Source organism: Dermacentor albipictus, chromosome 2, assembly GCF_038994185.2.
Source record: "Dermacentor albipictus isolate Rhodes 1998 colony chromosome 2, USDA_Dalb.pri_finalv2, whole genome shotgun sequence".
In the NCBI taxonomy this organism is placed as follows: domain Eukaryota; kingdom Metazoa; phylum Arthropoda; class Arachnida; order Ixodida; family Ixodidae; genus Dermacentor; species Dermacentor albipictus.
Genome location: NC_091822.1, coordinates 132,854,366 through 132,880,853, shown reverse-complemented (window position 1 = coordinate 132,880,853; position 26,488 = coordinate 132,854,366). Strand labels below are relative to the sequence as shown.

At 46.2% G+C, this 26,488-nt stretch overlaps 1 protein-coding gene across 1 annotated transcript in view; it reads right to left on the bottom strand.

The window, feature by feature from the left end:
• Positions 1 to 9,009, bottom strand: part of Hira (histone cell cycle regulator-like protein) — a 59,803-nt gene extending 50,794 nt beyond the window's left edge. Inside the window, exons 1-7 of the mRNA XM_065451516.1 lie at positions 8,725 to 9,009; positions 7,765 to 7,827; positions 6,695 to 6,896; positions 5,258 to 5,352; positions 3,894 to 3,989; positions 820 to 902; positions 654 to 731 (exon numbers count right to left, since the gene is read on the bottom strand). Coding sequence (XP_065307588.1) covers positions 654 to 731; positions 820 to 902; positions 3,894 to 3,989; positions 5,258 to 5,352; positions 6,695 to 6,896; positions 7,765 to 7,827; positions 8,725 to 8,761 — 654 coding nt within the window. The 5' untranslated portion in view covers positions 8,762 to 9,009. The remainder of the gene's footprint in view (positions 1 to 653; positions 732 to 819; positions 903 to 3,893; positions 3,990 to 5,257; positions 5,353 to 6,694; positions 6,897 to 7,764; positions 7,828 to 8,724) is intronic.
• Positions 9,010 to 26,488: the final 17,479 nt, after the last annotated feature.

Here is a 26,488-nt window from a genome sequence, read left to right as displayed (position 1 = left end):
ACACCCAAACCTACACAGATAACAGCACACCAAACAAGTCATCAAACATCAGGTGATAGTTTCAGCTGAGAGTTTCATGTCTCTACAGGCTTCAGTGTGATTTTTCCAAATTTTGCAGACAAATTTAAGTATGCGTAATGAACTGGCCGGCTGTTACATTTTCCTACAAGATTATGCAGCAATTAATATTTTCCCAAACATGGTTTTTCTGTCTAAAGAGGAGGAACTTACATTGCCCTCAAAAGGTTCCTCGCATTTATGCTTACAGTTGCATTTTTTTCAAATTCCCATTGTCACATAAAGTTCGAGAGGGGTCAGAGGGAATTAATGACTGCTTGTGGCAGGGTTTCCATAATATTGCATATGGTTGAAACAAAAACAAGTTAAAGAACCAAAGCACACGAAGGAAACATGTACAGTAAAGAGAGTAAACTTATCAAATAGTTCTGAACATATCGCAATAAATGGTTCCTCCAAAGCCTACTAATGAGTTACTTAGACATAAATCTAATTTTATGCATTAAAAAGAAGAAGAAGAATCTCCAGTGTGCAACAGGCAGAGATACCTTGCATTCGAAGGATTCATATATCTGCATGACCATCGTTTTGCAAATGGCAAGAGCAAACAGAGCATTAGCAGGAATAGAGCCCACCTCTAAGAATGGTTCCGTGATGACGCACTCCTGCTGCCAGTCATGAGTACGCCATACGCGTAGGCTCTTGTCGTCAGACTGGAACAAGTGCAAACAGTGGCGCAACCAGAATGATGAACAGCAAAGCATAAAAAAAGTGAGAACACGTGTCGAGCTCAAGCCTCACCTGAGACGCAATGTACTTTCCAATTGGATCCCATGAGACACCTTTCACGAGTCCAGTGTGCCCTTTTAAGACAGCCAGGATTTCTGCAAAAGACCACGTGTAGAAGAGAAAATATTGCTAAAGTCGCCTCACTCATAAATTTTGCCTCCTCAAATTTACCTGAGAAGGGGAATAGTGCTTTTGCCACAAGCGACTCGTAGTTATGCTCAAAAAAAAAAAAATACTTAGGGAAACAGGCAGCAACAAAACCTTTACACATGAAAGAAGTACCTGCGCAGATCCTTGTTTAAGAATCACAGATCTGTGAAACACACAGATTCCTAATTTTCTAAGCTTAAAGAAGAAACAAATCAGACAGTCATTAATGTGCAATTGCACAGCAATCTGACAGTGACAGATCTTGTTAAATGTAACCTAGGCATTTTCTTGTTCAAACTAATAAACAATCAAATTTTAGTGTCTCCTATTCCAAGATTCTCTCTAGCATATATAGTAGAACCTCCTCTACACGTTCTCGAAAAAGACTATGAGAAAAAACATAACCAAAAAAGCATAATATCCAACGTCACTAAAAAATTTCAAAGAGTGAACTGTAGTTGTCATCTACATAACATGACATGTTGCACAAATAGTTGCTGCACAAGATTCCGGTCCACAGAGTTGGTGGGGCTGAGTGGCCCAAGACATGCGCTGTCGTTCTTGCAGCTTTGACAAGCTTACGTTTGCTCACTCGAATTCAGCCTGGGTTAGCAGATTTCTTATTTCAAGCAGCCGGAAAGCGCATCATATGACTGCAGTTCGGCGATGTGCTCAACATTGGTGCCAAAAGATTTCTTTTTTTTCCAGGGAATGTATTAGCCGGCAACAAGATGCATATAAAATGCCAAAACACACCGCTGATTCATTTGGCAGTATGTGCCCCAAATCTAATAACGCCCATAAATTAAATGCACGCCTGTTGGAAAACTAACATACATATGACATTAGAGGTCATCAGCCGAAGCAGAAATCTACCACAGACAATTTAGCAAGAAAAATGGGCAAGGGTTTAATATGTTTTGCGCACTAGCTGCTGGTCTTTTATTTTTGAAGCCTGCTTCGCCGCAATACAGCACGTTATGCATACAAACGCTGCAAACAGTTGTGGTTTGCCGGCACTTTTTTAGCCCAATTCTCTGGGACAAGAAAGGTGCTTGAGAATCAGGTAAATACAGTAATGAGACATTGTGAGCTACCGTTATTGCTTGAAAATCTTCCTAAGACAGGCTAAAAATAAGCGTTTTCAACAGGAGATTACACATGTTGAACGAATTCACTGTCCCCTACGCTCCGCCGAGATATGCTGCTACTAAAGGGGCACATGCATGCTGACTGGTAACGTTCGAATTATCCAGCAAAGGTTCATTTTAGGATCGAAATAATGAAAATTTGAGCCCATAAAAATGCATGAGTGCGAGCCAAATTTTGGGTAGGGATCAAATTTACCGAAAAATCAAATTGATGGAAGTCTGCTGCATAACCACAACAGCCGGACTAATACAGTTGACAACCGATAATCCCTGGGGAACGTAAATAAATCCGAACTATCATATGTCCGAGAGAAAAAAAACGTACCCAAAAAAGATCAATTTATTTATGTTTTATGGCCCCTATGCATGGAGCAAGTGGTCTATGCATTGCTGCATGTAGTTCCGCTTACGCACAACCAAATCCACCTGTATTTCTGCCAGTTTTGAGTTTCTCTGTATGCCGATGCACGGACTATGTCACGGACGGGCTATAAAATATGTGTGGACCATAAAATAATGGTCGTCTTTACACATTGAGTGTATGGGGCCATTGGTAGTGCCCCAAAGCTGTCCGAATGAGTACTGAGCATGTCCTGATTATCGGTGTCCGATTTATCGGTCGGCGACTGTACATTTTATGATTCTGCTTTCTAGATACAGTACAACCTCATTAAATCGACCTTCATTGATTAGTCTAGCCCTCTTGTCCCATCAAGCACGTGCACTGGCATCATACTCTTGCTAATTAGGTAGTATTTGGCCGTGCTACCTTTAATTTGAAAGACCTTCTGCACACTGTGAGTTCCACCTGTCTAACAGAAACTAAGCAATAGAAACAGCATTGCCGCATCCATCAGCAGCAACCAAACACGAACAGTAAGAATGCCGGAATGCTTTGAGCTTTTGTTTTTTATACTGGGTTTACCACGATCTGCATGACCCGTGTTGGCCATGTGCCTACGGAAATGCATGGTCACCATCTATGACTGTGTCGATAGTGACGAACTTGTCCACAGCAGTTGCGGCAAGTACTAGTAGTTTCATTATGACCCAGCAAGGCAAGCGTAATGTCACAAACACGACGCAAATTATCAAGGATAAAGCACGATTCTAACGCAGCCCGCATGATGGCGTCAAGCTTGCCAGCGCGAAGGACAAATTATCTGTTGCCGACCATCTAACAAGTGAAAAAATAACCAGGATGTGCATATTGTAAGACCATCAAGTATGTCTACTCGAATGAACACACGGGTCTCATGCTGCAGCCCAGTGTAAAGGAAGTAGCAAGGCCCTCAGTGCTGCAAATGCTAATCAATCACAAGGTAATGAGAAATGCAGCTTACGTGCAGATTTTGTGCAAAATAGAAATAGGGATTGCGGATTTATTCATTAAGTAAAGATGCCTTCATGGAGCACTTTTTTTTGTTTTCTTGATACATTCAATTATTTGGCATTTGATTAATTCATACACCTTTTTCATTCCTGTGAAATTTGCATTATTGAGGTTTTACTGTGACATATCTTTTACACTGAAAGTCCATGCAACATACACTATATTCTGTGACTCTGCATATCTTTGCAAGACCAATGTGCTATCTTGTAGAAATGCATGTGCAGTTGGGTGTGTTTATTCAATAATGCATAGCATTCCTTAACGGGACCCTTCTGCGAAGAGTACACTAGGTTGTTTCCACATGAAAGTGCCCTAGGTTTACAAATACTGATGCCGCAATGAGTTTGATAGCTGCCATATTAAAGTGAAGAAGACAGCAAGCTCGCTCCTACCTTGCCATCTCTTGGCGTTCCAGATTACCACAGTGTTGTCGACACTGCACGATGCAAGCCAAGAGTCGAATGGAGACCAGGCTAGATCCAGGACATCTGCGAATGACAATGCAACAGCATTTTATTGTGATAACATTTATAAGGACACTTGAGGTGAGTTGCTGCCATAGTGCTGCCACAGTATCGAAGATGCAAGCCGCCTGTAGAAGTTTAGACGAGCTTCATACATTGAAGAGGTGTGCAGTGAATTACACTGCATAAACAATGAAGCCTAGTGGTTACACTGTCACGCTCTTCTCAATAAATTATGCAGTAGACCCAGGGCAGTGTTCTGCCTCTCCTTGTTGGCATGAGTGTGGTATGCACAAACATTACCGTTTCCGAAGAGAAGTTATGTGCTTACCACGCTGTGGTGCATACAGTAGTCCAAGCAAAAGGAATAGTAAGATTCAAACTATGGATGTCGACTGTCTTCCTTTGGTCTCATCTCATGCACCATCGACATGCGATGCTTGCATTAATGCTGACGGCAATTCTCATCGTGTCAGCGTTCGATAGACAGCTGGAGGACACTGTTTAAAGCTGCACAGTGTCATTTACGATGCATTCTATGTGGTGCCAATATGTCACCCTAGTGTACTGCTAGAGCACTATCCGAGGAGCTTGAGCACAATAGTATTAAATCTTGCCACGGCTTTCAATCCCAATTTAAAAAAAATACACAGACTTCAAGTCGGCCTGGTGTAACAGACGACACGGATAAAGGTAACACAGAATTAGACTGTAAGCTGATAAACCTCAAGGTGAACTGCAGTCCCGGACTCACTTTCCCATCTCAGTATGACCAACTGCTGTTCTTGCAATGTCATCTAAATGGCTAGGGTCCATCGACAAAGAGTGAGAGGTGAAACTATGCATCAATTCTGCCAGCACTGCGTGGCATCTTCCACTGTGCTCCAGGGCAGAGACAACCGACCATTATGCTTTTTTTTTTTGGCAGATCTGGACCAGCGAAATTCAAACATGATCCAAGCACCAACTTAATGACCAGCCACTGTTCTTGTAACATGAGGTAAATGGTCAGGGTGTGCCAATGGACGATGAGGTTGCATCAACCGGTCGTACGTCACTTCTGTCAGCCTTGATCAACAGTGTTACAAAAAGGGTCAACCCTGGAGCCAACGTCTTGACAAGGGGACTTGTCGTTGACCTGACAAAGCACATGGCCCTTTATGCTTTTTCCTGATACCACCGATTTGGATTTGTAAAATCCAAGCGTGATCCAAGCCCTCACTGCAAGATTCCTGCAAGACAAGCAGACTGAGCCGTAAAGTATAAGCTGCTCCCAAGTAGCAGATGCTTACCTCCAGAATGGCCCCTCAGAGTGCTGACGCACTTCCAGTGCTCCACGTTGGTCTTGCCTCCCCCGCCGAACATACCCGAGGAGCTCATGCCGTACCTAGGAGGCAAAAAAGGGAGTTGAATTAGCAACAAGCATCAAATGAACAGAGGCACTGGGGAGTCCAGTAGTCACTCCCTTGGGATTGAAGGCATTCACTGAAGTATAGTCAGCAAAAAAATGAGTCATGGTTGTTTGTAATGCTCGCTTCCTATGCTATTTTGTCACAGCTCAATATTATGGTGTTAAGTGAAGACAAACTCTTTCTTACACTGAGGAATATTTCAGTCACCTCAATGAGAGCTGAAAGTGCACGATACAATGCATGTTACACTGAAATGCTTAAAAGGAAAGCCTTTTTTTATTGGAATGCCTTCCAGAAGAAACAGGTCGGAACAGTCAGTCAGTCAAAAAAAACAAACAAACAAGAATGTAGGTTGACGAGTACGTTGGTGGCCTTTCCATAAACGTGTCTGACCTTTCCTTACATTTTTCTGGTACCACACCGAAATGTATAACAGCCACAAACAAAGCACTTCATTATGTCCATTACAACTATACGGTGCAAAACCAATTATGTCTATGACTGCAGTGTCGGGTCTCTAAGGGTAAATAAATAAATAGCCTGTGTGCAGACAACAATAAGAGGGAGAGGTTTGCCCTTTGTTACACACAGAACGCCAACAAAGGCAAAGGCCTCTTGATCAGTTAACTTGGATAATAATTTCACTTCCACATGATGCAGCATCTCAGTGATGGTTTGTCAATGCAATCATTTTTTTATTGACATTGCATTGCTGCGTCCCCTTTTTATAACTCCACTTAACTACTACCTGTGCAAATAATGCTGAAAGAATGTGTGCCTGCCCAGAAGTTTTTTCCATCGAGTCCACTTCTGTTCTTAAGGCCAAATTGTAAACACCAAGAGCAGCATTTCTAAGAAAACATCTTGCTACATTGCTTGCCAAAGTGACTACCTATAGGAGCTTTTAGTGACAAAAGATTTGGCCCCTGTACTGGCTGCCATGTTCAGGCTACTTTCAAGAACAATATCAGGTATTGGAACCTTACGGGTTGTAATTGAATTTGACATAACCAGGCGTGCTTGGCATAAAGAAAATAGCACGGATTCAGCCACACTACACCTTTTAATCTTCTGCAATAATAAAATAAACCATCATTCAAACATGTTTTTTTGTGTCAACAGTTAAATAGCCTGGAATGCCAGTTTTCTAACATGATCTTCATTAAATTATGGCTATTTTCTTGACTATATTGAGGGATACAGCGACTATGCTATCGGTTTTGTCTGGCAGCACTGCCCAACAGGGAGAGGGAGAAATTACATTTATATACCAGACGACGAAAATAAAAAAAAATTATGAGTGAAAGGGAACCCTACCGTCCTATCATCCATATCATGATGACCTTGTCGTCACCACCAGAAGCAAGGTGACGACCATCCGAGGACCACCGGACGCAGTTGACACATGCCAAATGGTTGTCCATCTGACACAGCAATTTCGGCACCGAATCGCTGAGCTCCTCTTCCTCCCGTGCCACAGGTGCCATGTTCCACACGCAGATCTGGCCACAGTCCGAGCCTGTTTGCCATCGGACAAGAACAAAGAAAGATTATGTTCCTTCCTGGTCATGTTCCTGCGTTGACCAGCTCCAGAAAGTGCCGGGACATCTACACAACAGCCATTTATGTGGTCAAAAGGGGGAAGGAAGTACAGAAATACTACACTAGTTTCCAAAGTAAAGCAACCGAAATCCTTGAATTTCTCTTTCTCTTGTACACTGGTAGGACTTTTGAGACTCCATCGAATGTTCAACATGCTACTCTGTGGCAGGTAAAGCAACACATATCCAAAAAATGCCAGCCACGAGATCAGTGGTATCCTGACCCACCCACAATACAGCAAAACATGGCTCCTGATGGTACATTCAGTTGGTCACTTTCAGTTTCACTTTCGCACTTTCACTTTCACTCTTGCAGTGCAGTTTACATTCAGCTAGTCAAAATAAAGCACTCGGAACACATTCACCTGGTTCATTTAGAGTGCCGTGCTCTAGCTTGGAGCACTCCAAGGCATCCTTGCCTTCATGCTGGAAGCGTGACTGAGATCCGACAGAAATTTGATCACATGGCTACTCCAATTGCTCTGGGAGTACCCAACATGCTCAGCTCAGGTAGACTTTCTCTAGCTCCAATCTCTAAAATGCTCTGAATCACTGCAAACAGAGTCTGAGCACGCACCATAGGAACTAGTTGAATGTACCACGAGACTATTCTGGACAAAAAAAAACGGCAGGGAGGTTGCAATGCGGCTGCCACCTATAATTACGTACTGAAGCGACTACACCAGCTGCAACCGTGAGTTCTGCAGGTGACTACACAATATGGAATACCCGAAACCACCTGTTTTCAGCTTAACGCGATGCTCTAATACGGTTTTCGGGGCTCACCTTGACCTCCGGTAGCGAATCTGGACCCATCAGGATGGATGTCCACAGAAAATATTGGGTGACCTGGAAATTCAGCATCCACATGTTAGCATTCTGAACGCAATCGGGATGCATACCCTGCACAGCGAAACGCTCGAAGTGACCGGCACACAGAAAATCCAGCAAAATCCAAAAGTCATGCCGGAAAATTTGTGAAGTGATTGGGCTTTACGTCCCAAAGCCGTCCTGTCTACGAGGGACGCCATACTGGAGGGCCCCGGATTAATTTCGACCACCTGAAGTTCTTTAACACGTTGACAAAAAGAATGGCACTACCTTTTGTCGGTGCTGCCCCTGAAAGACGTTTGTATGAGGTTTTGAAGTAACCAAGCAAGAAACAGCGAACATCGTCGCTCACGGATGAAGGATGGCGCCATGGAGTTGTAACGTGAAGGGCACAACTATGTCTTATCTTTGAGAGTTAAACGTCTTCTAGCCTTGTATGCTGTAACACGAGGTTATGTAAGCCGCTTAGAATGATTTTTCTAAATGTCGCGCCAGTGGCAACATCACGGCTTGCTCGCAAACACGTTGTAAACAACTACGAATGTGTCCGCGACATCTCCAATTTATGCTCGTTGCGCTGAAATCTCGTGTTCTCCGTTTCACAGAGCAGTTTCAGAGAACTGCACTTGCGAGCACTGAGGGATCAAATGAAGTCGAGATCGGTCCGGAAGACGCGGTACACCCGCATCCGTAATCACTACAGCTCTGCCGCAGAATATCGGAGTACCCTTCTATCGACCACCGTTTCTTCCTTCAGCAGCACTGACCGAAGCAATATGTTGAAGTATCGCGCACGAAGAAGCCGCTATACACAGAATTTTCCCTTTGTGTCATGCCAATACGACACCGGCGAGCTTTGCCCATTGATAAACACGCAAATGTAAGCCTAACAATGCTCCTACACCGCAAACATACCATCATGGGTCACCCAGCTTGGTTTTAGCAACTTCATCGCGGTTGCTCCTGCTTCACCAGGCTGAAATCTGAGGACCGGGCGAGGCTGGAGTCACTCGCCGTAGCAACATTTGTCACATGCCGAGTCGTCCTCCTTCGGCGTCTCCGCTCGCTTCCATGGTTATGAATGCGCGCAGTGTTGACGAGCGGCCACCGATTTGCCGCCAAAATAAGCTGTGCTTCGTTGAGTGTCAAACCGAAACAAGCCGTTGGAGCAGTCAAAATGCTGAAAGAGTTGGTGTTTTTCGTCGCGTTGGCTTTTTTATGGAATCAGGAGCGCGGTGAACGGGTCTCATTGAAGTGTATTGCAAGATTCATTGGTTTTACTTCCGCAGACCTAATGCAACACTTATACAAGGTTGCATCTATATGATTGAGGCGTGAGTGCGCCAACGTGGTATCGGCCCCGTTGGCGACAAACAGCCTTGATAGAGGGAAAACACCGGGAAAACGGTCCGTGAACTTTCCTTACATCAGCTGGATCGCTCGACCGGTGTGCTTCAGGTAGCGCGGAAACAATTTCCGGATGTTGCATAGCGCGATTTAATTGACTAGCACCAATTAGGTTTCACCTAGCAATAAAAAAAGAAAGAAAGTGAGGATTTTTATACAAGTTTACAGAGCGTCATGTTAGAAATATTCTGGCCCAATTTTACAGCGAAAAGTATGTAGTAGCTTTTATAGCTTATTATTATTATTACTATTAGTAGTAGTAGTAGTAGTAGTAGTAGTAGTAGTAGTAGTAGTGCTAAAGAGTTTGAAAGGTTCCAGTCAAAAACACGAAACTGTAGCCAAAAGTACAATGATCAAAAAAGAGTCAGCCCATCTTTGGCTGACACGACAGGATTAAAATTTCTTTAATACAACCAAGTCATCAAGCACTGTAATCCAAATAGGTGGTTCAGGCAGCGCCCAATACAGCTGCCTGTACTTCACAGCGCTTTCTATGAAAATTTCACATACTGAGCGTGTATTGACAATTTTATTTCAGCATGTCCAACTTACGTACGCATTTTCCACAACCTGTGGATGCCTAGGAACGCAATTTCGTCATAAGACATTTCTAACTCGTACAAACCCAAATCCATACGAATATAGTGGTATACGTTTAATAGTCATCTGGTACAGAATGTCCCTATGCAAGACTGAATCACAGCATTCTAGGAAAACATGTTCAAAGGTCATCAGGCATTTTGCAGAGTATTCAGTTTATTGAGGGTACGAACCAACGTTTTTAGATCTAAAAGAGATCTAAAAACGCTGGTTTTCTAAAAACACTGGGTAAGAACATACCTTTTTTTTTTCTTCAGCCATGTTTTCACTGCTAGTGTTTTCGTATCGCGTGTAACTTTAAGCAGAATGTTTTTATTGTTGGCTTGACTGGGGGGAGGGGGAGGGCAGTTTTCTTAACCTTCTTCGAAACATCTTTTTGTCCTTCAGCTGGCTCTGACATCAGCACCTCAACAGGGCCTTTGTGCATTTTTTTTTCTTAGCCACGATCACACGCAAGATTCTCTCGTGTCAACGCCAAGTAGCCCTTTCAAACGACTGTGACTGCATATGCTCCCTACGGGTGCAGAGTTGCGCGTAGGTCCGCCATCTTGCCCGCCGACGCATTAACTCTTTCCGTACCGCACCCATTGGGCATCGTTAGCCAGCTAACTATGGCTTGAAACGCCGGTTTCGAGGCTTTCCGGGCCGCTCACGGACGCATTGCGCTATCGGACGTGAAGGAGGAGAACTTAGATTCTTTTGTTTCCTAAGTAGTTCGCTTTCCCCCCCCCCCCCCCAGGGGGTGATTTTTGAACGCGCTCCGAAGTTTTCGCGCTCGTTAAAGTAGAAAGCAAAATGGCCGCCCGCTATCGATAATTTGACACCCTCCCCACCGCTCACGTACAATTTGCGCCACAGGACGTGAACGAGTAGAACTATATTTTTGTATTCTAAGCAGTTCGTTTTTTTTCCCCACCAGGCGTTAATTTTTGAGCGCACTCTGAAGTTTGCCGATCGTCAAAGCAGAAAGAAAAAATGGCCACCTCCGCGAGCGGCGCGCGCGCTTCGAAAGATCGCGTATCTCGCACTTCCGCTGCGTTTGCGGCTGATTGTATCCCTGGATCGAGCAGCAGCGAGTCTGAGGATGCTACCTTTTCGTCCGATTTTGACTCAGAGCGACGACGACTCAAGCCAGCCCGGAACGTTGGCGGCCGCAGCCCGGCCCGCCAAACTGTAGTGCTTGCACTTAAATTATTTTGTTGTGGTATGTACCTGTTCAATGAAAAATTTTGATTCTTTCGGATATAGTGCCTATTAGACGGCACTACATATTGTATATCTAATAATTTTTGTTACATCTTTTCTTAGTAGATACAACCGTGTCTTTACAAACTTTGTTCAATTTTATCTCACAATCTTGAATTTGACAATTTGTACCTTTTTTTATGACGTACAACTCGTTAGTAAAACTTTTATGCGTGAAAAAAGCATTCATTCTGCATTTTGTTTATGCATTACACAAAATATTGAGTACACTCGTTTCTCCAGAAAAATAAATCTGGCTTAACCTACAAAACCACCACCATCTCCTCCATGGTAGGGAAAGAGTTCAGCAGCAAAGCCACTCCTCTTGAATGCAGGAGACGGCGCGGCTGGGGGACCGAATGTACTTACTCGTTCTTTCCGCGTCGTTGGCCACATAAATGCTTTCACAAGAAAACAAGGGAAACTCGACGAAAGAACGAATTTAGATAAAATTGGTGCTATAAATCATTCGTTGCGAATCAATATGGGCAGAAACATTCCTTTTTAATATAAGAAAACTCGAACTTACACTATTCTAGATAAAGTAAGTCCTACAAATCGCTCGTCCCACGCCGTTTTTGCCACAATGCTAAGATAAAATAGGTAACCTGCGCAAACAACGATTGCGCATAAAACAAATGCTACAAATTATCTGAGCTTCGTACTTTATAAATAACGCAAGCTAAGTGGAATTTTGCGCAGATGGAGGTGGGCTTAGCGTAATACAGCTCGATACGAGTTGGAATTTTTATGCTTTGCAGTCAAATGGACTACGATGGATTGTATAGGCTGTATAATGCTGCCCTGCTACATCTAGTAAGGTAAATCTTTACACACACACACAAATATATATATATATATATATATATATATATATTATATATATATATATTCGCACTCACACGTTTTTATCTTTTTCAGGTACAGTTTTTTCTTTCACCGGCTGTTACACAGTGCGAGAGGAACCATTCATGTCCTGAACGTTATCGCCTATTCTCATTGAAAAAATATTGCTAGCGAGATTTATACTTACTCAATATGATCAAATTTAATGGGTGACGGGAATAGCTTTGTACATTCTGGAACGTGTCGTCACGCTGGAATAAATGACGAGTCACATTGAACAGCCGACGCACTCGTTCCGCGGTACCGATTTCGACGCACGATGATCTTGCTTCGAGTGTCGCTTCTTTTTCTGGGCACATGTTTGACAAGAAAGATACTTTATTTTGTGCAATGAGGTGAGCAGCACCCTGTCATCGTAGCAACTAAGCCGCACTGAGAAGCACCGTACAGTGATCTTGACGCTGCGCCATGAGGCAACAAAAAGAACGTCCATCTAAAGTTCACTAAACAACGCATTAATACGACACATCCAACACAGGCGTGGCAGAGGCCGCAGAGGCTCGCGAAGGTGGTGGCGTGGCGGGCGGCATTGCTGATGCAACCGTGAAGTTGGCTTTCCCCACGGAGGAAGGAAACTAAGGAGAGGCCCTACTCCCTCCGCGCGCTAGGAGAAAAGTGTGGCGGAAATGACGTAGTAGGTTCTCATTTTTTTGCTGCTTTTTTATATTTTTTTGTTGTATGGCCACGCCTTTTGGGCCACAATGGCGGCGTTGTTCTGATTTTGAGCGCTCACACGTGTTGCTCTGGTAGGTTTCGTGCCGTGGCAAAGGCGCTGTGTGGGCGGGTTTGCATTAGTCACCGTGTCTTGTTGCGCTGTGTTACCTGCACCGTGCTCTGCCGGATGTTGCGCGAGCGTGCGCGAAACCACGCGCAGTGCGGCGTGGTTTCGCGAAAGATGTAAACAAGAGAGGAGGGTGGCACAAAAGGTGGAGCATCGCGATGAGCAACGCCAACTTCCGGCTTCACTTTTGCTTCACAAAGAGTGACGTCAGGGCCTCTCCTTAGTTTCCTTCCTCCGTGGCTTTCCCTCAAGGATTGCTTTTCGCGCATGTGACCTAATTTGACGAATAGGGGCGCCAGTGGCGCGTTTAATCAGATGCGCAACTCTGCTCCCGAAGGGAAGCATATACGGTAGTTCTAGAACCCACGTGGGCCAGCTAATAGTTTTGCTCCGTCTCATATATCTGGATAACGTTCGTTGGATAACGTTATTTATGAGCTTCACCGCAGCTAATTAATTATGTGCAATAAGATTGTGCCACCGCACCGTATCTTGGAGGTAATCTCCGGCAGGGTGAAAGATGGGCGAGCGGAGGTGGCTCGCGGTTTCATGTGCGCATTCTTCGCGCCTGGACGTCGCGTGATCTCAAATTTCGGAGACGCGTTGAAGAGAAAGGCTGCTGAAGCCTTGGCTCCCCTCGTGTTGCGCTCTTCATCACGCCAGCGTTGTGACAGCGTGAGTCCGCGTCCATCGAGTGAGATCGGTTCACGTTTGTTCGTGTTTTTTTGTGACGCTCGCTAATTACGAAGCGAATGTTTACTGCGATTATACGGCCGATAAAACTACGAACGCGCACCATACTTCGTGCAGTCATGTAATAATTTGCTATCGATATTACTGCTTCGCCTTTCGGGCGAAAGTGCGACTTCTGTGTACGCTACAAGTACATACATTAACATACTAAGCCAACGCTTCTCGTTCTGTATTATTTTTTTTTTATCGGCACGAGGAAACCATTACAGTTGCAAAGACACGTGTGTCGTGTTATGTGAAGTCTGTGCCCTCTCACGCCATGTGGAAGACAACGCCCGCTCGCTTTCTGGCGTTGCACCTCAACTAGTGTTCCCTAAACGTGCCTGTTCCACCAGGACCAGAACTATTCCCCTCTGAAGAGTGTGCCAGCCTCGTAGGTGTCGCTCGCCTTAGCGCTCCTTGGCTGCACCAGGCCCTTGCGCCCATAACATCCAATAATAATCATCAACATCGTAAACATCATGAGCGTCACGACGCTCCTTAAGCCCATATTTCGGCCGCCTGTACGTATTGCTACAGTGTAACATCCCGGCTTCCTGGCAGTAAGCTTTCACATTTTTATCGTGATACAACGTTTCACCAATAAGCAAAACACAGCTGCAGTGCTCTCGCTGGCATTTTCTTTTTGTGAGTATGTTTTGCAACATTCAGTTTCGATCAACTTCAGCACTGAATGGCTCGTATGGTCGGAGTTAATAAACAAAAAAAGAAAAAAAGGTAATAAATGGCTCGGAAAATGAACGATTTCCTTGTACTAAACCGAATATCACAATTCCGTAAGCAGTGTACGTTTATTACAAGTTGTTAAAGTTGGGAACACTGATACGCCACTTTAACGCGTTCGAAAAATAAATGTTTCACTTTGTTTACGGAAGTTTTGTAAAATCCCTATGCTCAAAGCAGTACATTTTAGAGATGCGTATACATTTTCTTGCCTACATTTGACGTGGTATTCACAGTACTATAATATTGTATTACATTCATTGCGGAGTTATGATAATTAGAATGCTGAATTCCTTCATTTCTTTCTTATTAATTTTTTCTAAATTCCGATTTTCGAAGCCTCTCGTGAATAAATTGAAGGCATGAATAAATTATGCAGATCTCACACACTGTGGGAATCCATGTTATGCGAAAAAATTTTGCAGATAGCTGGGTATCCGGCACCGTGTGGTGTTCTTCGAAGACTTACCAAATGGACCAACGCGTTTGTGAAAAGCAAACAGTGGTGTTTAACGCGAGTCTGTGTGTGGCCACAAGCAAGACGACGGCGATGGCATGACGGCGACGGCGGTATGCGACACTATCTTTCTTTTTTTTTCAAACCGGGAAGAAACACTACAATATGTTCCGTTACGACCTGGACCGATCCCACAGGCGGTGAGTAAACAGGGTCTCAAACCAGTCACTAAGCAATTATAGGGGAAGCCAACACGATCCTCGCTTTGCCTTTCTACAAAGTTTCTCGCGAGCACATCAATCAATAAATAAATCAATCAAGCAAGCAATAAATAAAGCAGGGACTAATTAATTAATTAATCTTATTTCGCATTAATTCATTTACAGAAAATGAACCCTGGGGCAAGAACTAAAAGTTGTTTTTCTGCAGCTTGACAAGGTTCTTGTCCATATTCATGACAACGGGGACATAATAAAATAAAGTTTGTACACTTTAGTGTGTGCAATGTGCAACCAATGACCATGTATAAGTGAAAATGTCTAAGGTAAAATGTACAATCAGTGTTACAAAGCAATGTGTTGAGTCAATAAAATGACATATATGAATATACAGTATATAACAGATATAGATAATTTTGTTTCCTTCCTCATCTGACATGACTCCTGGTGCTGGCAGTGCGAGTGTCGCAAATCTAAACGTGGGATCATGAAGTGCATCGTTCATTCTTCAAACCATTCTTTTATTTCTTTTTTTTGTTTATTAACTGTGACCATACGAGCCATTCGGAGCTGAAGTTGATCGAAATTGCTTGTTGCAAAAAACACATACAAAAATAATTGTGCTAGCGAGAGCAGCTGTGTTTTGCTTACTGATGAAACATTATATCACGAGGAAAATTTTGTATATATAATGTCGGCTGTTACAAATTTATATAGAACACTCATCTCTTAGAAAAATGCACGACGTTCAGTGGCTTCATTAATTTTCTTTAATTTTCAACACTCGGCCTACCCAACTTCTGGTCAGCTGCGTATGCGGCACGGGATCCCCCGGCTTATAATTAATTAATTTTGTCTGGTAAAGTAGCGTCAATTGTCATGCCTCTGTTCTGCACAATAGAACAATAAATCCCGACACAAAATATAAAACGTGGAAGTATAATGTCGGCCCCGATATTTGTAAAGCGCACAGACAGCTTAATAATTTTCAATGGCTTATTTTATTCTCTTAAATACGTTAGAGTAGCATTACCGATCCTGGGCCAATTGGGGGTGTGACACTGGGTATGGGCTCACTATTGATGTTCCTTCGTAACGGCTATGTGTCAATGTGACACAAGAACAGAATGCTGAAAAACATTTACACACATGCGCCGTACTTCTCTATGCATACAGCACTATTGCCTTGACGAACATCGTGCTTTTCCATAGATCGTAGAGACGGCGTCACACAGAATTGTACCTGTAAGAGTCCTGTAAGAGGATTGTACCTGTAAGGGTCGCGCATGCCATAAGGGGTAGTTGGCCCATGCCATCGTCAGACTCATCCACGCTAAGGACATTATTGAAGGGAGGAACGTGTTCTCAGCGAGAACGAGGAGCACTGGGTTTATTTACAATACATCCATCAGGAGTGGAGAACGTTACGTCTCATCACTCTAGCATGACTCAGTTGAAATACACTGAGGAGCCGAAAACGCCCGCCTAAAGCCCCTTTTGTCCTTCCTAGATCCCTAGGCCAGGGAAATCTGCCGCCCCACCTTCGTCCAATCGGAGCGTCCAAAGTCGTCGAAGGACCCGCGTTGAAGGCGACGATTTACACAAACGCTCCCGCACCATTGTTCACTGAACACACAGAAAGGAGGGGAGTTTCGTAGACAGGGATTGTCACGTTTGACTCAAGCTGGCGCGTTTTGGTTCCCGGGATGACCCAGCAGTTAGCTGGAGCGTCTGTCAAACGACCGTGGCATACCGGAGTGCGTGAGGAAACGCCGTAAAACACCCTTTTCCAGGAGTTTCTTGCTCCCATTGGTCCGTGACGGTGACAATGAACCAACAAACAACCCTCGATCCGCCAGAAGTGTCTCGCCTTACTGGCGCCGCAGCTCTGTCGGAGGGGGACGCATTGCTAGCTCCATGAAGCGATTCGTCGCAGTGGGGCAGGAGAGGCTAGGAGGTCACTACCCCCGCTGGCCGATCGTAACAGCTCCTCCATGGCCCGGAAAATCACGACTGGCCAGTGCTGATAACCACTGGGCGGGAAGAGAATTGATGGTGGCAGGCGGAATGATTTGGCTTGCAGCAACCATCTGCGAAATGCTGCAATACACCACAAAACATCTCACAATGACAGGCAGCAGCAAATAGAGCCCCACTACACAGCTCTGCGGAGCGATGAAGTAACTCGGATGTCGCTTTTGACCTGTGTTGTGAAGTTGGGCACGTCCCAAGTTTCGTGAGGTCAATCTCGCCGCTGCCATCACTGTTGTGAATTCCGGGGTCCGTGAGGCCAACGAAGGTTCCATGGATGGTGCCGTGCCAGGTGAAGGGAGGAAGAAGGGTTCCGAGCGATGTTAAAGATAATGAAAAAAGGATTGTATTCAAAAACGGTACATGGTTCAGATTTACAGCACGGCTACAACTATCGGAGCACATCATGGTAGCGTCTTTGCATATCCGAGCATCTCCCTCATCACAGCCATTCGGATCTTCTTTTTATGCTCTTGTCTACCCTCTTTCCCTAGTTGAGGGAATTCCCTGGCAAATCACAAACGCCGTATCGTTCACGCCCTCTATCGCCCCTCACTGGTCTTCTACGTGAGGCCTGTGGTGCTTCCGTCTTCTGCGTGCTACTCGGGTCTCCTACGTGGCGCACCTGTCTCCAACGTGGCACAATAGGAGACGACCACCTGCCGTCGACGTTTTCCCGGGGTTTCTCGACGATGACCCTGTCATCGATCAGTGGCCTCTTCGGGACGGTCCTCCATCGTTGTACTCGGGCCTCCACCACGGCACGCTGCGAGGCAACAGCGTAGCAAACCACGAACCCGCCGTTGGTTTCCCCGGAAGTCCCTGTCAATGACTCTGTCATCGATTAGTGACCTCTTCGTGACGGTCAGGAGGGCATCATTGCTGTCTTGAAGCGAAGTGAATGATGAGGCGTGAACATCAACTGTAACAACTGCGTGTCACTGGTGAGGCATCCCCCGCTTTGATGGACAGCCAGACACAACCTCTGCCAGGCTTGAAAGAAAACATGAGTGCAGAAACAACAAATGCGTCATTTCGCTATGCAAATTTTGAAGGAATCTCGCACCGTAAAAGTTAGCAACCATGGATGGAATCCTGCTAAATGAAAGGAGATAGTCTTGGCTTAACAAAATAAAAAATAGAACAAATACTAGTCGGGATCCCCAAACCCAGAGCGAGTTTCAAGTTAGCCTGCTCAAGTTATCCGCATTGCTATGCAACTTTCCCTTTTTATAACTAACAGAGAATTTGTACTGTTGGACGGTTACTCTCAATCGGGGCAAGCAGTCATTTTTTTGTGTGTGTGCGTGTGTGACATTCGATTAAGCCATGTGAGAGGGCAGTGGTCGGTCTCGAAGATGGATACCGCTCCGTTGAAGTAACACGACAACTTCTGGGCTGCCCAAACCAAACAGGCACATTCCTTCTCTGAAGCACTATAGGCTTCCTCTCTTACAGTTTGTTTACGGCTGGCATACAGAATAGGATGTTCCTCATTATCTTCGCAGACCTGACCGAAGAGCACGCACGTTCCCCCTGTCGCTTGCGTCGCAACGAACTATGAATTCCTTTGTATAGCCTGGCGCGCGAAGCACAGAACGAGAAGCTAATAACGCTTTGAAACCTTGGAAAGCGTTCTCTTTGTTCTTATCCAAGTGCATGTTACTTGGTGCTCCCTTTCGGGGCACGCCTGTTAAAGGACTTATTATTTGCAAATAATTCGGAATATGTCGTTGATAGTACCCAGCAAGTCCTAATAATGACCGAATGTCTGTTTTCGTGCGCGGCTGTTAAAAGTCCCCAATCGTAGCTATATTCAGTTCGGCCGGCCGTCTCGTGCCCTGGCCGACACCATGGCGCAGATAGGTAACCTGCAAGCCAAACCTAAATTTTTTCGCCTTCATCGATAAGCCTGCTTCACTCAACCACGAGAACACCTGCTTGAGGTGCAATACATGCTTTCAGCTGTCAAAAAAAAAAAAATCGACATCATCAAGATTTGGCAATGTGAACTCCTGAAAGTTTTTTAGGACAATATCCATCAACTTATAAAAGCTAAACGGCGCGCTTTTCAGCCCGAAGCTAAGAATGAGAGGGCGAAAAGTGCCTACAGGTGAGATAAATGCGGCATAGTGGCTGGCACTTTCTGAAAAGGGAAATTGACAGTATCCCCGCACGAGATCTAGAGTCGAAATGTGTTATGCAGCGCTGACTCTTTCAATTCATTCCTCAATGCTGGATATCGGGTACAAACGGTCCCTGGTGATGGCATTTAAAATTCTGTAATTAACACACTGACGAGGGCCCTTATTTGAGGTTTCCTCGAGAATTAGCGTTGACGTGTAGTCATTCTCAGCGGGCTCATTAACTCCCAACTCTAGCATGCGCTGTTTCTCTGCCTGCATAGTTTCTCTTTGTCGTGATAGACACCCTGTAAGGCTTTCATCTTACGGGTTCGGTTGATATAAGCTCTATTTCATGCGTTGTTAGTTGGGTTCTACCTGGCCGATTGCTGAATGTGTCGAGATATTCCGCTAGCAGCCCCTTTAGCTCATCCAGCTGCTCGGGTTTAAGAGCGTCCATGCATACCGAGTGTTCTACAACTTATTCCAGGCTGATTTCAGAGTTTGAGGTCGCCTTACACTCATTAAAATCGGTATTAATCTCATTCTGCTCTTTGCTGGTGTACAGTTAACGTCTCCGCTCCACTCTGTGTACGGCTTCATCAAATTGCAGTGGTATATCCTCACCTCCTTCCTGCGACCGGGCATTTTCAGAGCACAGTTAGTATCTGAAAGTTTGTGCAACACTTTAACGGGCCCGTCCCAGTGAACTTCAATTTTGTTATTTTTTGAAGGTTTGAGGATCATCAGGATCAGGTTTGAGGAGACCCGGTGTCTCCGGCGTTAAACGTACGAAGCCTCGCATTTTTGTAGTAATAGAACTTGGCGTTCTTTTGAGCTACTCCCATGTTCTTTCCGACTAGTTCTTGGGTTACGCTTAGCCGTTCCTGTAGATTTAGCACGTATTCTACCACTGTTGGACTCTCTCCTCTTTCCTACCACATCTCTCTTAACATTCTCAGTGGAGAACGGAGTGTCCTCCCATACACTAGTTTTGCTGGCGAGAGCCCTGTAGCCTCATGAGGAACCGTTCGCAAAGCAAACAAAGTATCCGGAAGACAGTTCTCCCAGTCCTCCTTATGCTCGTAACAGAGTGCCCGCAAAACTCGCTTAAGCACTGAATGCCACCGCTTTACACAATTTGATTGAGGGTGCTAAACGGAACTGTGTATTAACTTTACCTCGCACTTCTGCAAAAATGTGGATGTCAGTGAGCTGATTAATGCTGGCCATTGACCCACCTGAATTTCATCTGGAAACACTACTCGGGCGAATACTGTCGAAAGCTCTCAATACTGTCAATATTACTTCGGTAGAGCGGAGTTCTTTCAGAGGGACTGCCTCCGGAAACTTTGTAGCCGGACACAGCATGGTAAACAGGTACTTGTAACCCGACTTTGTCTTTGGTAGAGGCCTTACCCGGTCTATCACAAATTGTCTGAAAAGTTCTGATATTAGGAGAGCACTACCTTTAGAGGAGCTTTCCAGGTTCCTCCTGGTGTACCCGAGCGCTGGCAGGCACCGCATGATCTCACAGTTTTCCACCTCTTTGAAACAGCCAGGCCAGACTAGTAATCCATAAACAATATTTCCTTCTATTTGTTTATGCCTAAGTGGCCAGACCGCCCGTTGCCATGACAGAGACCCAAAATGTCCTCCCTTGTTATTATCGGCCAGCGGGCGTAGTGATTTTCTATCCTCTCCTGCCTCACTGCGATCAATCGCTTCGTGCAGCTAACAGAGCGCATCCCTTGGACATATCTGCTGTGCCAGGAAGGCGAAACATATTTGGTGGGTCGAGCGTTGTTTGTTGGTTCACTGTCGCCGTCATGGACCAATGGGAGCAAGAAACTCATGGAAAAGGGTGTTCTACGGCGTTTTCTCACGGTTTCCGGTAACCACCACGGTCGTTCGACAGACGCCCTAGCGAACTGCTGGATCACCCCAGGAACCAAGATAGCCACCATAACCAAGACGCGCCAGCTTGAGTCAAACGTGACAATCCCTGACTACGAAGCCCCCGTCCTTTCTGTGTGTTCAGTGAACAAAGGTGCGGGAGTCATTGTGTGAACCCTCGCCCTCAACGCGGGTCCTTCGACGACTTTGGACGCTCCGATTGGGCGAAGGTGGCGGGGCAGTTTTCCCTGGCCTAAGGATCTAGGGAGGACAGAGGGGGTTTAAGCGAACTTTTTCGGCTTCTCAGGGTGTGTTTCATTTCAGTCATGCTAGACTGATGAGATGTAGCGTTCTCCACTTCTCATGTAGATATTGTAAATAAACCCAGTGCCCCTCGTTCTCGATGAGAACATGTTCCTCGCTTCAACAACGTCCTTATAGCGTGGATGAGTCGGACGACGGCACAGGCGAGCTACCCCTTTTGAAATGCCCGACCCCAACTCTTACACCCTGTACTCAGTAGGTACGATTAACTGATCCAGAATCCTCCACATTCGGTCTCTGTATAGTGCCGATACAACAAGCCTTCTTTCTCTTGCATCATCACGTTGTGCCTCAATGCCTTCTTTAGCTGTTACCTGTAATTTAGTTAGGCTGACGTCATTGTTTCGCTCAGCTGCCATTGACTCTCTGCCCACAAGTGAGAGCCGGTCAAAGTTCTTTGAGGCCGGCAATAGGGACGACCCTATCTCGCTTACGAATGCATCCGCTGGCTCTCCCGGCACGCGTGAACTTTGACACATGCGTTGCTGGCCCTGCCTGAACCTTTCGTTACAGTGCAGATCCCTGGAATTCCAAAAAAGTTATCCGTTGCACCCACTGGCCTGAAGCAACTTACCCTGTTTCACATTTCTGCAGAGTACGGATATGCTGTACACGTGTATACCGATAGCTCTGTCTCACCATATGCTTTCACAGCAGCCTTCGTCGTCCCATATATTATCATGGGTCGGCGCTTTAAACTACGTTATAGGACAACATCAACTGCCGCAGAACTTGGTGCTATCCGGGAGGTACTTCGATTTCTCTCCGAGAAACCTCCTCATGCATAGGACGATATTCCGCGATTCCAAGCCAGCTCTTCAAACGAGTGACTGTGTCCTCAGACGGGACCCGTATTATTCAATGGCTATAGAAATTACAAATCATCTCGGCCACGCAAATAGAAATGGCCGCAATGTCACCTTTAATTGGATACATTTACACTGTGGCGCGATAGGAAACGAAAAGGCAGACGCTGAAGCAAAAACTGCTTTAAATAATGCTACTGAAGTACGCATTCCACTCTCACGAACAGACACAAACGCCCTACTTCGTTGCGTAATACGCAACCGTACGTTGGAACACTGCACCCAGCCAGATCAACGACACAAGCAAGTACATAAATGGGACCAAGAAATGAAATTTCGTATGCGTCACAAGCTCAAAAGAAGCCAAACAAGCATGGTGCACCGGAATCGCCTTGGTGGCGCATTCACCAACCGTTATATAGATCTGATAGGTCGCAGTGATAGCAGCCCAAACTGTGAATACTGTGAGGTACCAGAAACACTTGATCATGCATTTTGCGTTTGTCCCGCGTACGCGCAAGAACGACCGCAACTGGTCTTTTCCATTGCAAACATCGATAAGAGGTCGCTGACAGACGTGTCTTTTTTTAGGTCCTTGGCCTAATGCAAACAGCATAGCCCTGATAACAAGTACCGCTGTAGCATTTCTCCAAGCGACTGGGCTGTACGCACGGCTTTAGAGAAGCCACGACGCTTTGAGCTTGTACATACGCACTTTTTCCTAATATCGTCATCATCATTCATCGGCCCTTTTCCCTCCGTCCCTTTTTCCCAGTGTAACGTAGCAGGCCAATGTAAATATCTCTCTATCGCTCTCTCACTTGTGATACGCTCTTGTTGAGCTGGTCAGGTGGCAGGATTTCTTCAACCGCTTTTTCATCCTTCGAGCATAGCTAGGTTTCTGTTTTCGAGGTTATCTCATTGCTACTTCTGCTGGAGCGGCTTTTGAATTGTCAGATGAAGGCGACGCTATTTGACGAGCTTCGGATAGCGCCAACGCCTGTACTACGCCCTCTCCAAGTTTCAGCCCCTTCTCGCGCAGTAATTGATCCAACCAATTCTAAAAAAAAAATGTAAGGGTACTGCAGCGACAAGAATTTTGAAACTGTATAGCCTCGGTCACGAGATCTCCGAACGGCCCACTGATTTTGTCTTTCGCCATCAGTAGACACACGCAGTGTTCTTCCACAACCTGTTTAATCCATGCTACTTCTCAAGTGAAATCACCTACCGTAATCACACAGCTACCGAAATAACATCCGTAAGACGGATGGACAATGTCCGTGGTGGCTGTGCTGTCTCCTAGCACCCGACATGGTTTTCCAATAATATGCAGATCATGAAGATATGGGCTTAAAAGTTCCATGTTCTCGTCTCTTTCGTCCACGTAGGAGAGAACTACCCTAGGCTTCCCTCATTTCGCAGCGATGTGTCCTAGTTTGTGGCACTTATGGCCGCGGATCAATCTAAAAGTCGAATTCCTTATTCTGCTCTTATTGTACGGTTTCGCCATTTTACTTTTCCTCGCTCTTTTCTGACGCCCTTTTCTACGCGTCTACATGCTCCGGTCTGCGATTCCTTTTTGAACGAAAATTGTTTCCGCGGTCCATTTCGACCGTCTCAATTTCCGTCCTCCGTGCTCAGCTTTCTACGCGTTGCGTACTCTTTGGCTCATTCGTCCGCCCTTTCCACATTGTTTGCGCTTTCTCTGTCGTGCACACACAGCTTCACAGATTGTGGGATGCTTTTGTAAAACTGCTCTAGACACATGCATTCAATAATCATGTCTCTGATTACGTGCGCTTCCGCACTTTTCAACCACTTGACTAGGTTTGCTTTTAAGACATATGCAAATTCCGGATATCCCTCGCTATCATTCTTATCCGTGCTTCGAAACCTTGGCCGAAAAGCTTCGGCTGAAAGGTGTTACTTCTTCAAAAGGCTAGCCTTAACCTTCGCATAATCATATACATCTTGCGCACTGAGTCCGGAGATTACCTCAGCAGCTTGACACGGCAACATAGAGAGCAACCGCTGTGGCCATGTACTCTGGGCGAAGACCATCTTCTCGCAAGCCCTTTCAAAATTTCCTAGGAACAATCCTATGTCGTTCCCGGCCTCAAATCGCTTTAACAGCCTGTCCATGTGGTATGATTATGCCTCACATGATCGTTCCCGAGCCTATTCACTCGCTCGAGACAACTCCAAACGTTTACTTTCAAGGTCAAGTTGCACTTTTCTTAACTCGCGATCTTTCTCGCGTTCTTCTCTGTCCTGTTCTTTTTCTTTTGCAAACAGCGCTAATAACGGGACACAGAAACAGGCACACGACACAGGCGCTGACTTGTTGCAAGTCAGCGCCTGTGTTGTGTGCCTCTTTCTGTGTCCCGTTATTCGCGCTGCTTGCAAAAGAATGTGTTCGTACCAACAAGCCCGGCTAGCCCATATTCCCCCGTTCTATTTTCTCTCTCTCTCTCTGTACCGTTTCTCTTTTCCTAAAAAGTTCAAGACTAATTCCAATGGCCTCCTCACTGGCCTGTTCGGGAATCAGCTTTAATATTTCCGATTTCGTCATTTCCTTGTGTACCTTGTGGGGTTTCTGGCTCTCGCGGCGTTTTTCGGGCTCTCGCGGTGGTTGTGTGGAGCCATTGCGTTGTGTTGCCGGGGGCTCCGTGTCCCTCTCATCCTTGCCTGGACGGGGTGGCAGCGGGTCATAAAACACTGTCGCTCTGCTGTCATACCGCCCACGCGAATGTCAACAGGCTTTCCCCATTGGCTGACATTTTGGCGGGATTCGGGCCCTGCTTGCGTGCGCTCCGGGTAAGCGCGAGCAAGACGGGGCCCGAAGAGACCACATCGGGGCGTCGGAAGGTGCGTACGTGTTCCTCTCTGCCGGCGGCGGCCCCCTTTGTCCGCTGCCGGCCGATGGTTACTTCGGCTCGTCGGGGTCCCGGCCTCGGCGGGCCCGCGCGCACTCTTCCGTCGTCTCGATGTCCTGAGGCAGCGTCTGCCGATCGTGCCCCCGTCTGTTCGTCTGTCGTTTCTTTCTATTCCCTTTTCTTTGCTGTGGGGCACGCGATGGCAGGCGCTGACCGAAGGATAGGCAGCCTCTTACTGCTGGGGTTCTTTGTTCTCTCTCGGTCGCGGTGTGCCGCTAGCGGCCACCGGCGACCATTTGGCCATGTTTTGTGTATTAATTAGCTTCAGATTCGGACGTGATGTTAAAATGCGTGTGTGTATTGAGTCCAACCTCAATAAATGTTCTTTGTCACTTCTAGAGAGATTTGCCTAGGGTCTCCCTTGCTGCGCGCGCGGTCTCGCCTTCCCCTAAGCTGGGGCCGGCGGGGCGCGTACGCACGCAGCGGCGCGTCGGCACACGGAGCGGGCCGGAGCAGGCGCGGACGCGGTGCCCTGCACGCATGGCGGCTCGGAGTGCTCGAACCCGCGGTGGTCGTCCGGCGCGCGCGGAATCGGAGCCTGCGCGCCGTGAGCGTCGCGAGGAGACCACAATATCTAGGCCCAGTTCCTCACCGACAACCAGCGATTCATCTCTCAGCAGTGTCCTCAAATCCATGATTGCTGCTTTACTGCCTTGGTCCTGCTCAATCACCTTCCTTGCAATCTTACAAGCTTATAAGCTTGCAATCAACAATCCAGCTTCCCTACTGTTCTAAACTGAACAAGCACAATATGAACCCTAGAAAGTCAAAGCAAAAAATCAAGCACTCACCGAAGACACAGCACCACGTCGCAAAGTCAATTTCAGCGCTTCCAGCCAGTGTGTAAGAGGTGGGGTCGGGCATGCCATAAGGGGTAGCTGGCCCATGCCGTCGTCCGACTCATCTACGCTAAGGACGTTGTTGAAGGGAGGAACATGTTCTCCGCGAGAACGAAGGGTGCTACATTTATTTACAATATATACATGAGGAGCGGAGAACGTTACGTCTCATCAATCTAGCATGACTCCATTGAAGCACCCCGAGGAGCCGAAAACGACCGCTTAAACCACCTTTGTCCTCCCTACATACGTAGGCCAGGGAAACTTGGCGCACGAAATTCTTCCACTCGGAGTGTCCAAAGTCGTCGAAGGACCCGCGTTGAGGGCGAGGGTTCGCACAATCACTCCCGCACCTTTGCTCACTGAACACACAGAAAGGAGGGCAGCTTCGTAGACAGGGATTGTCACATTTGACTCAAGCTGGCGCGTCTTGGTTCCCGGGATGACCCAGTAGTTAGCTGGAGCGTCTGTCAAACGACCATGGCGGTTACCGAAGTCCGTGTGGAAACGCCGTAGAACACCCTTTTCTAGGAGTTTCTTGCTCCCATTGGTCCGTGACGGCAACAGTGAAACAACAAACGACACTCGAACCGCCACACGTCTCGCCTTGCTGGCGCCGCAGGTCTGTCCG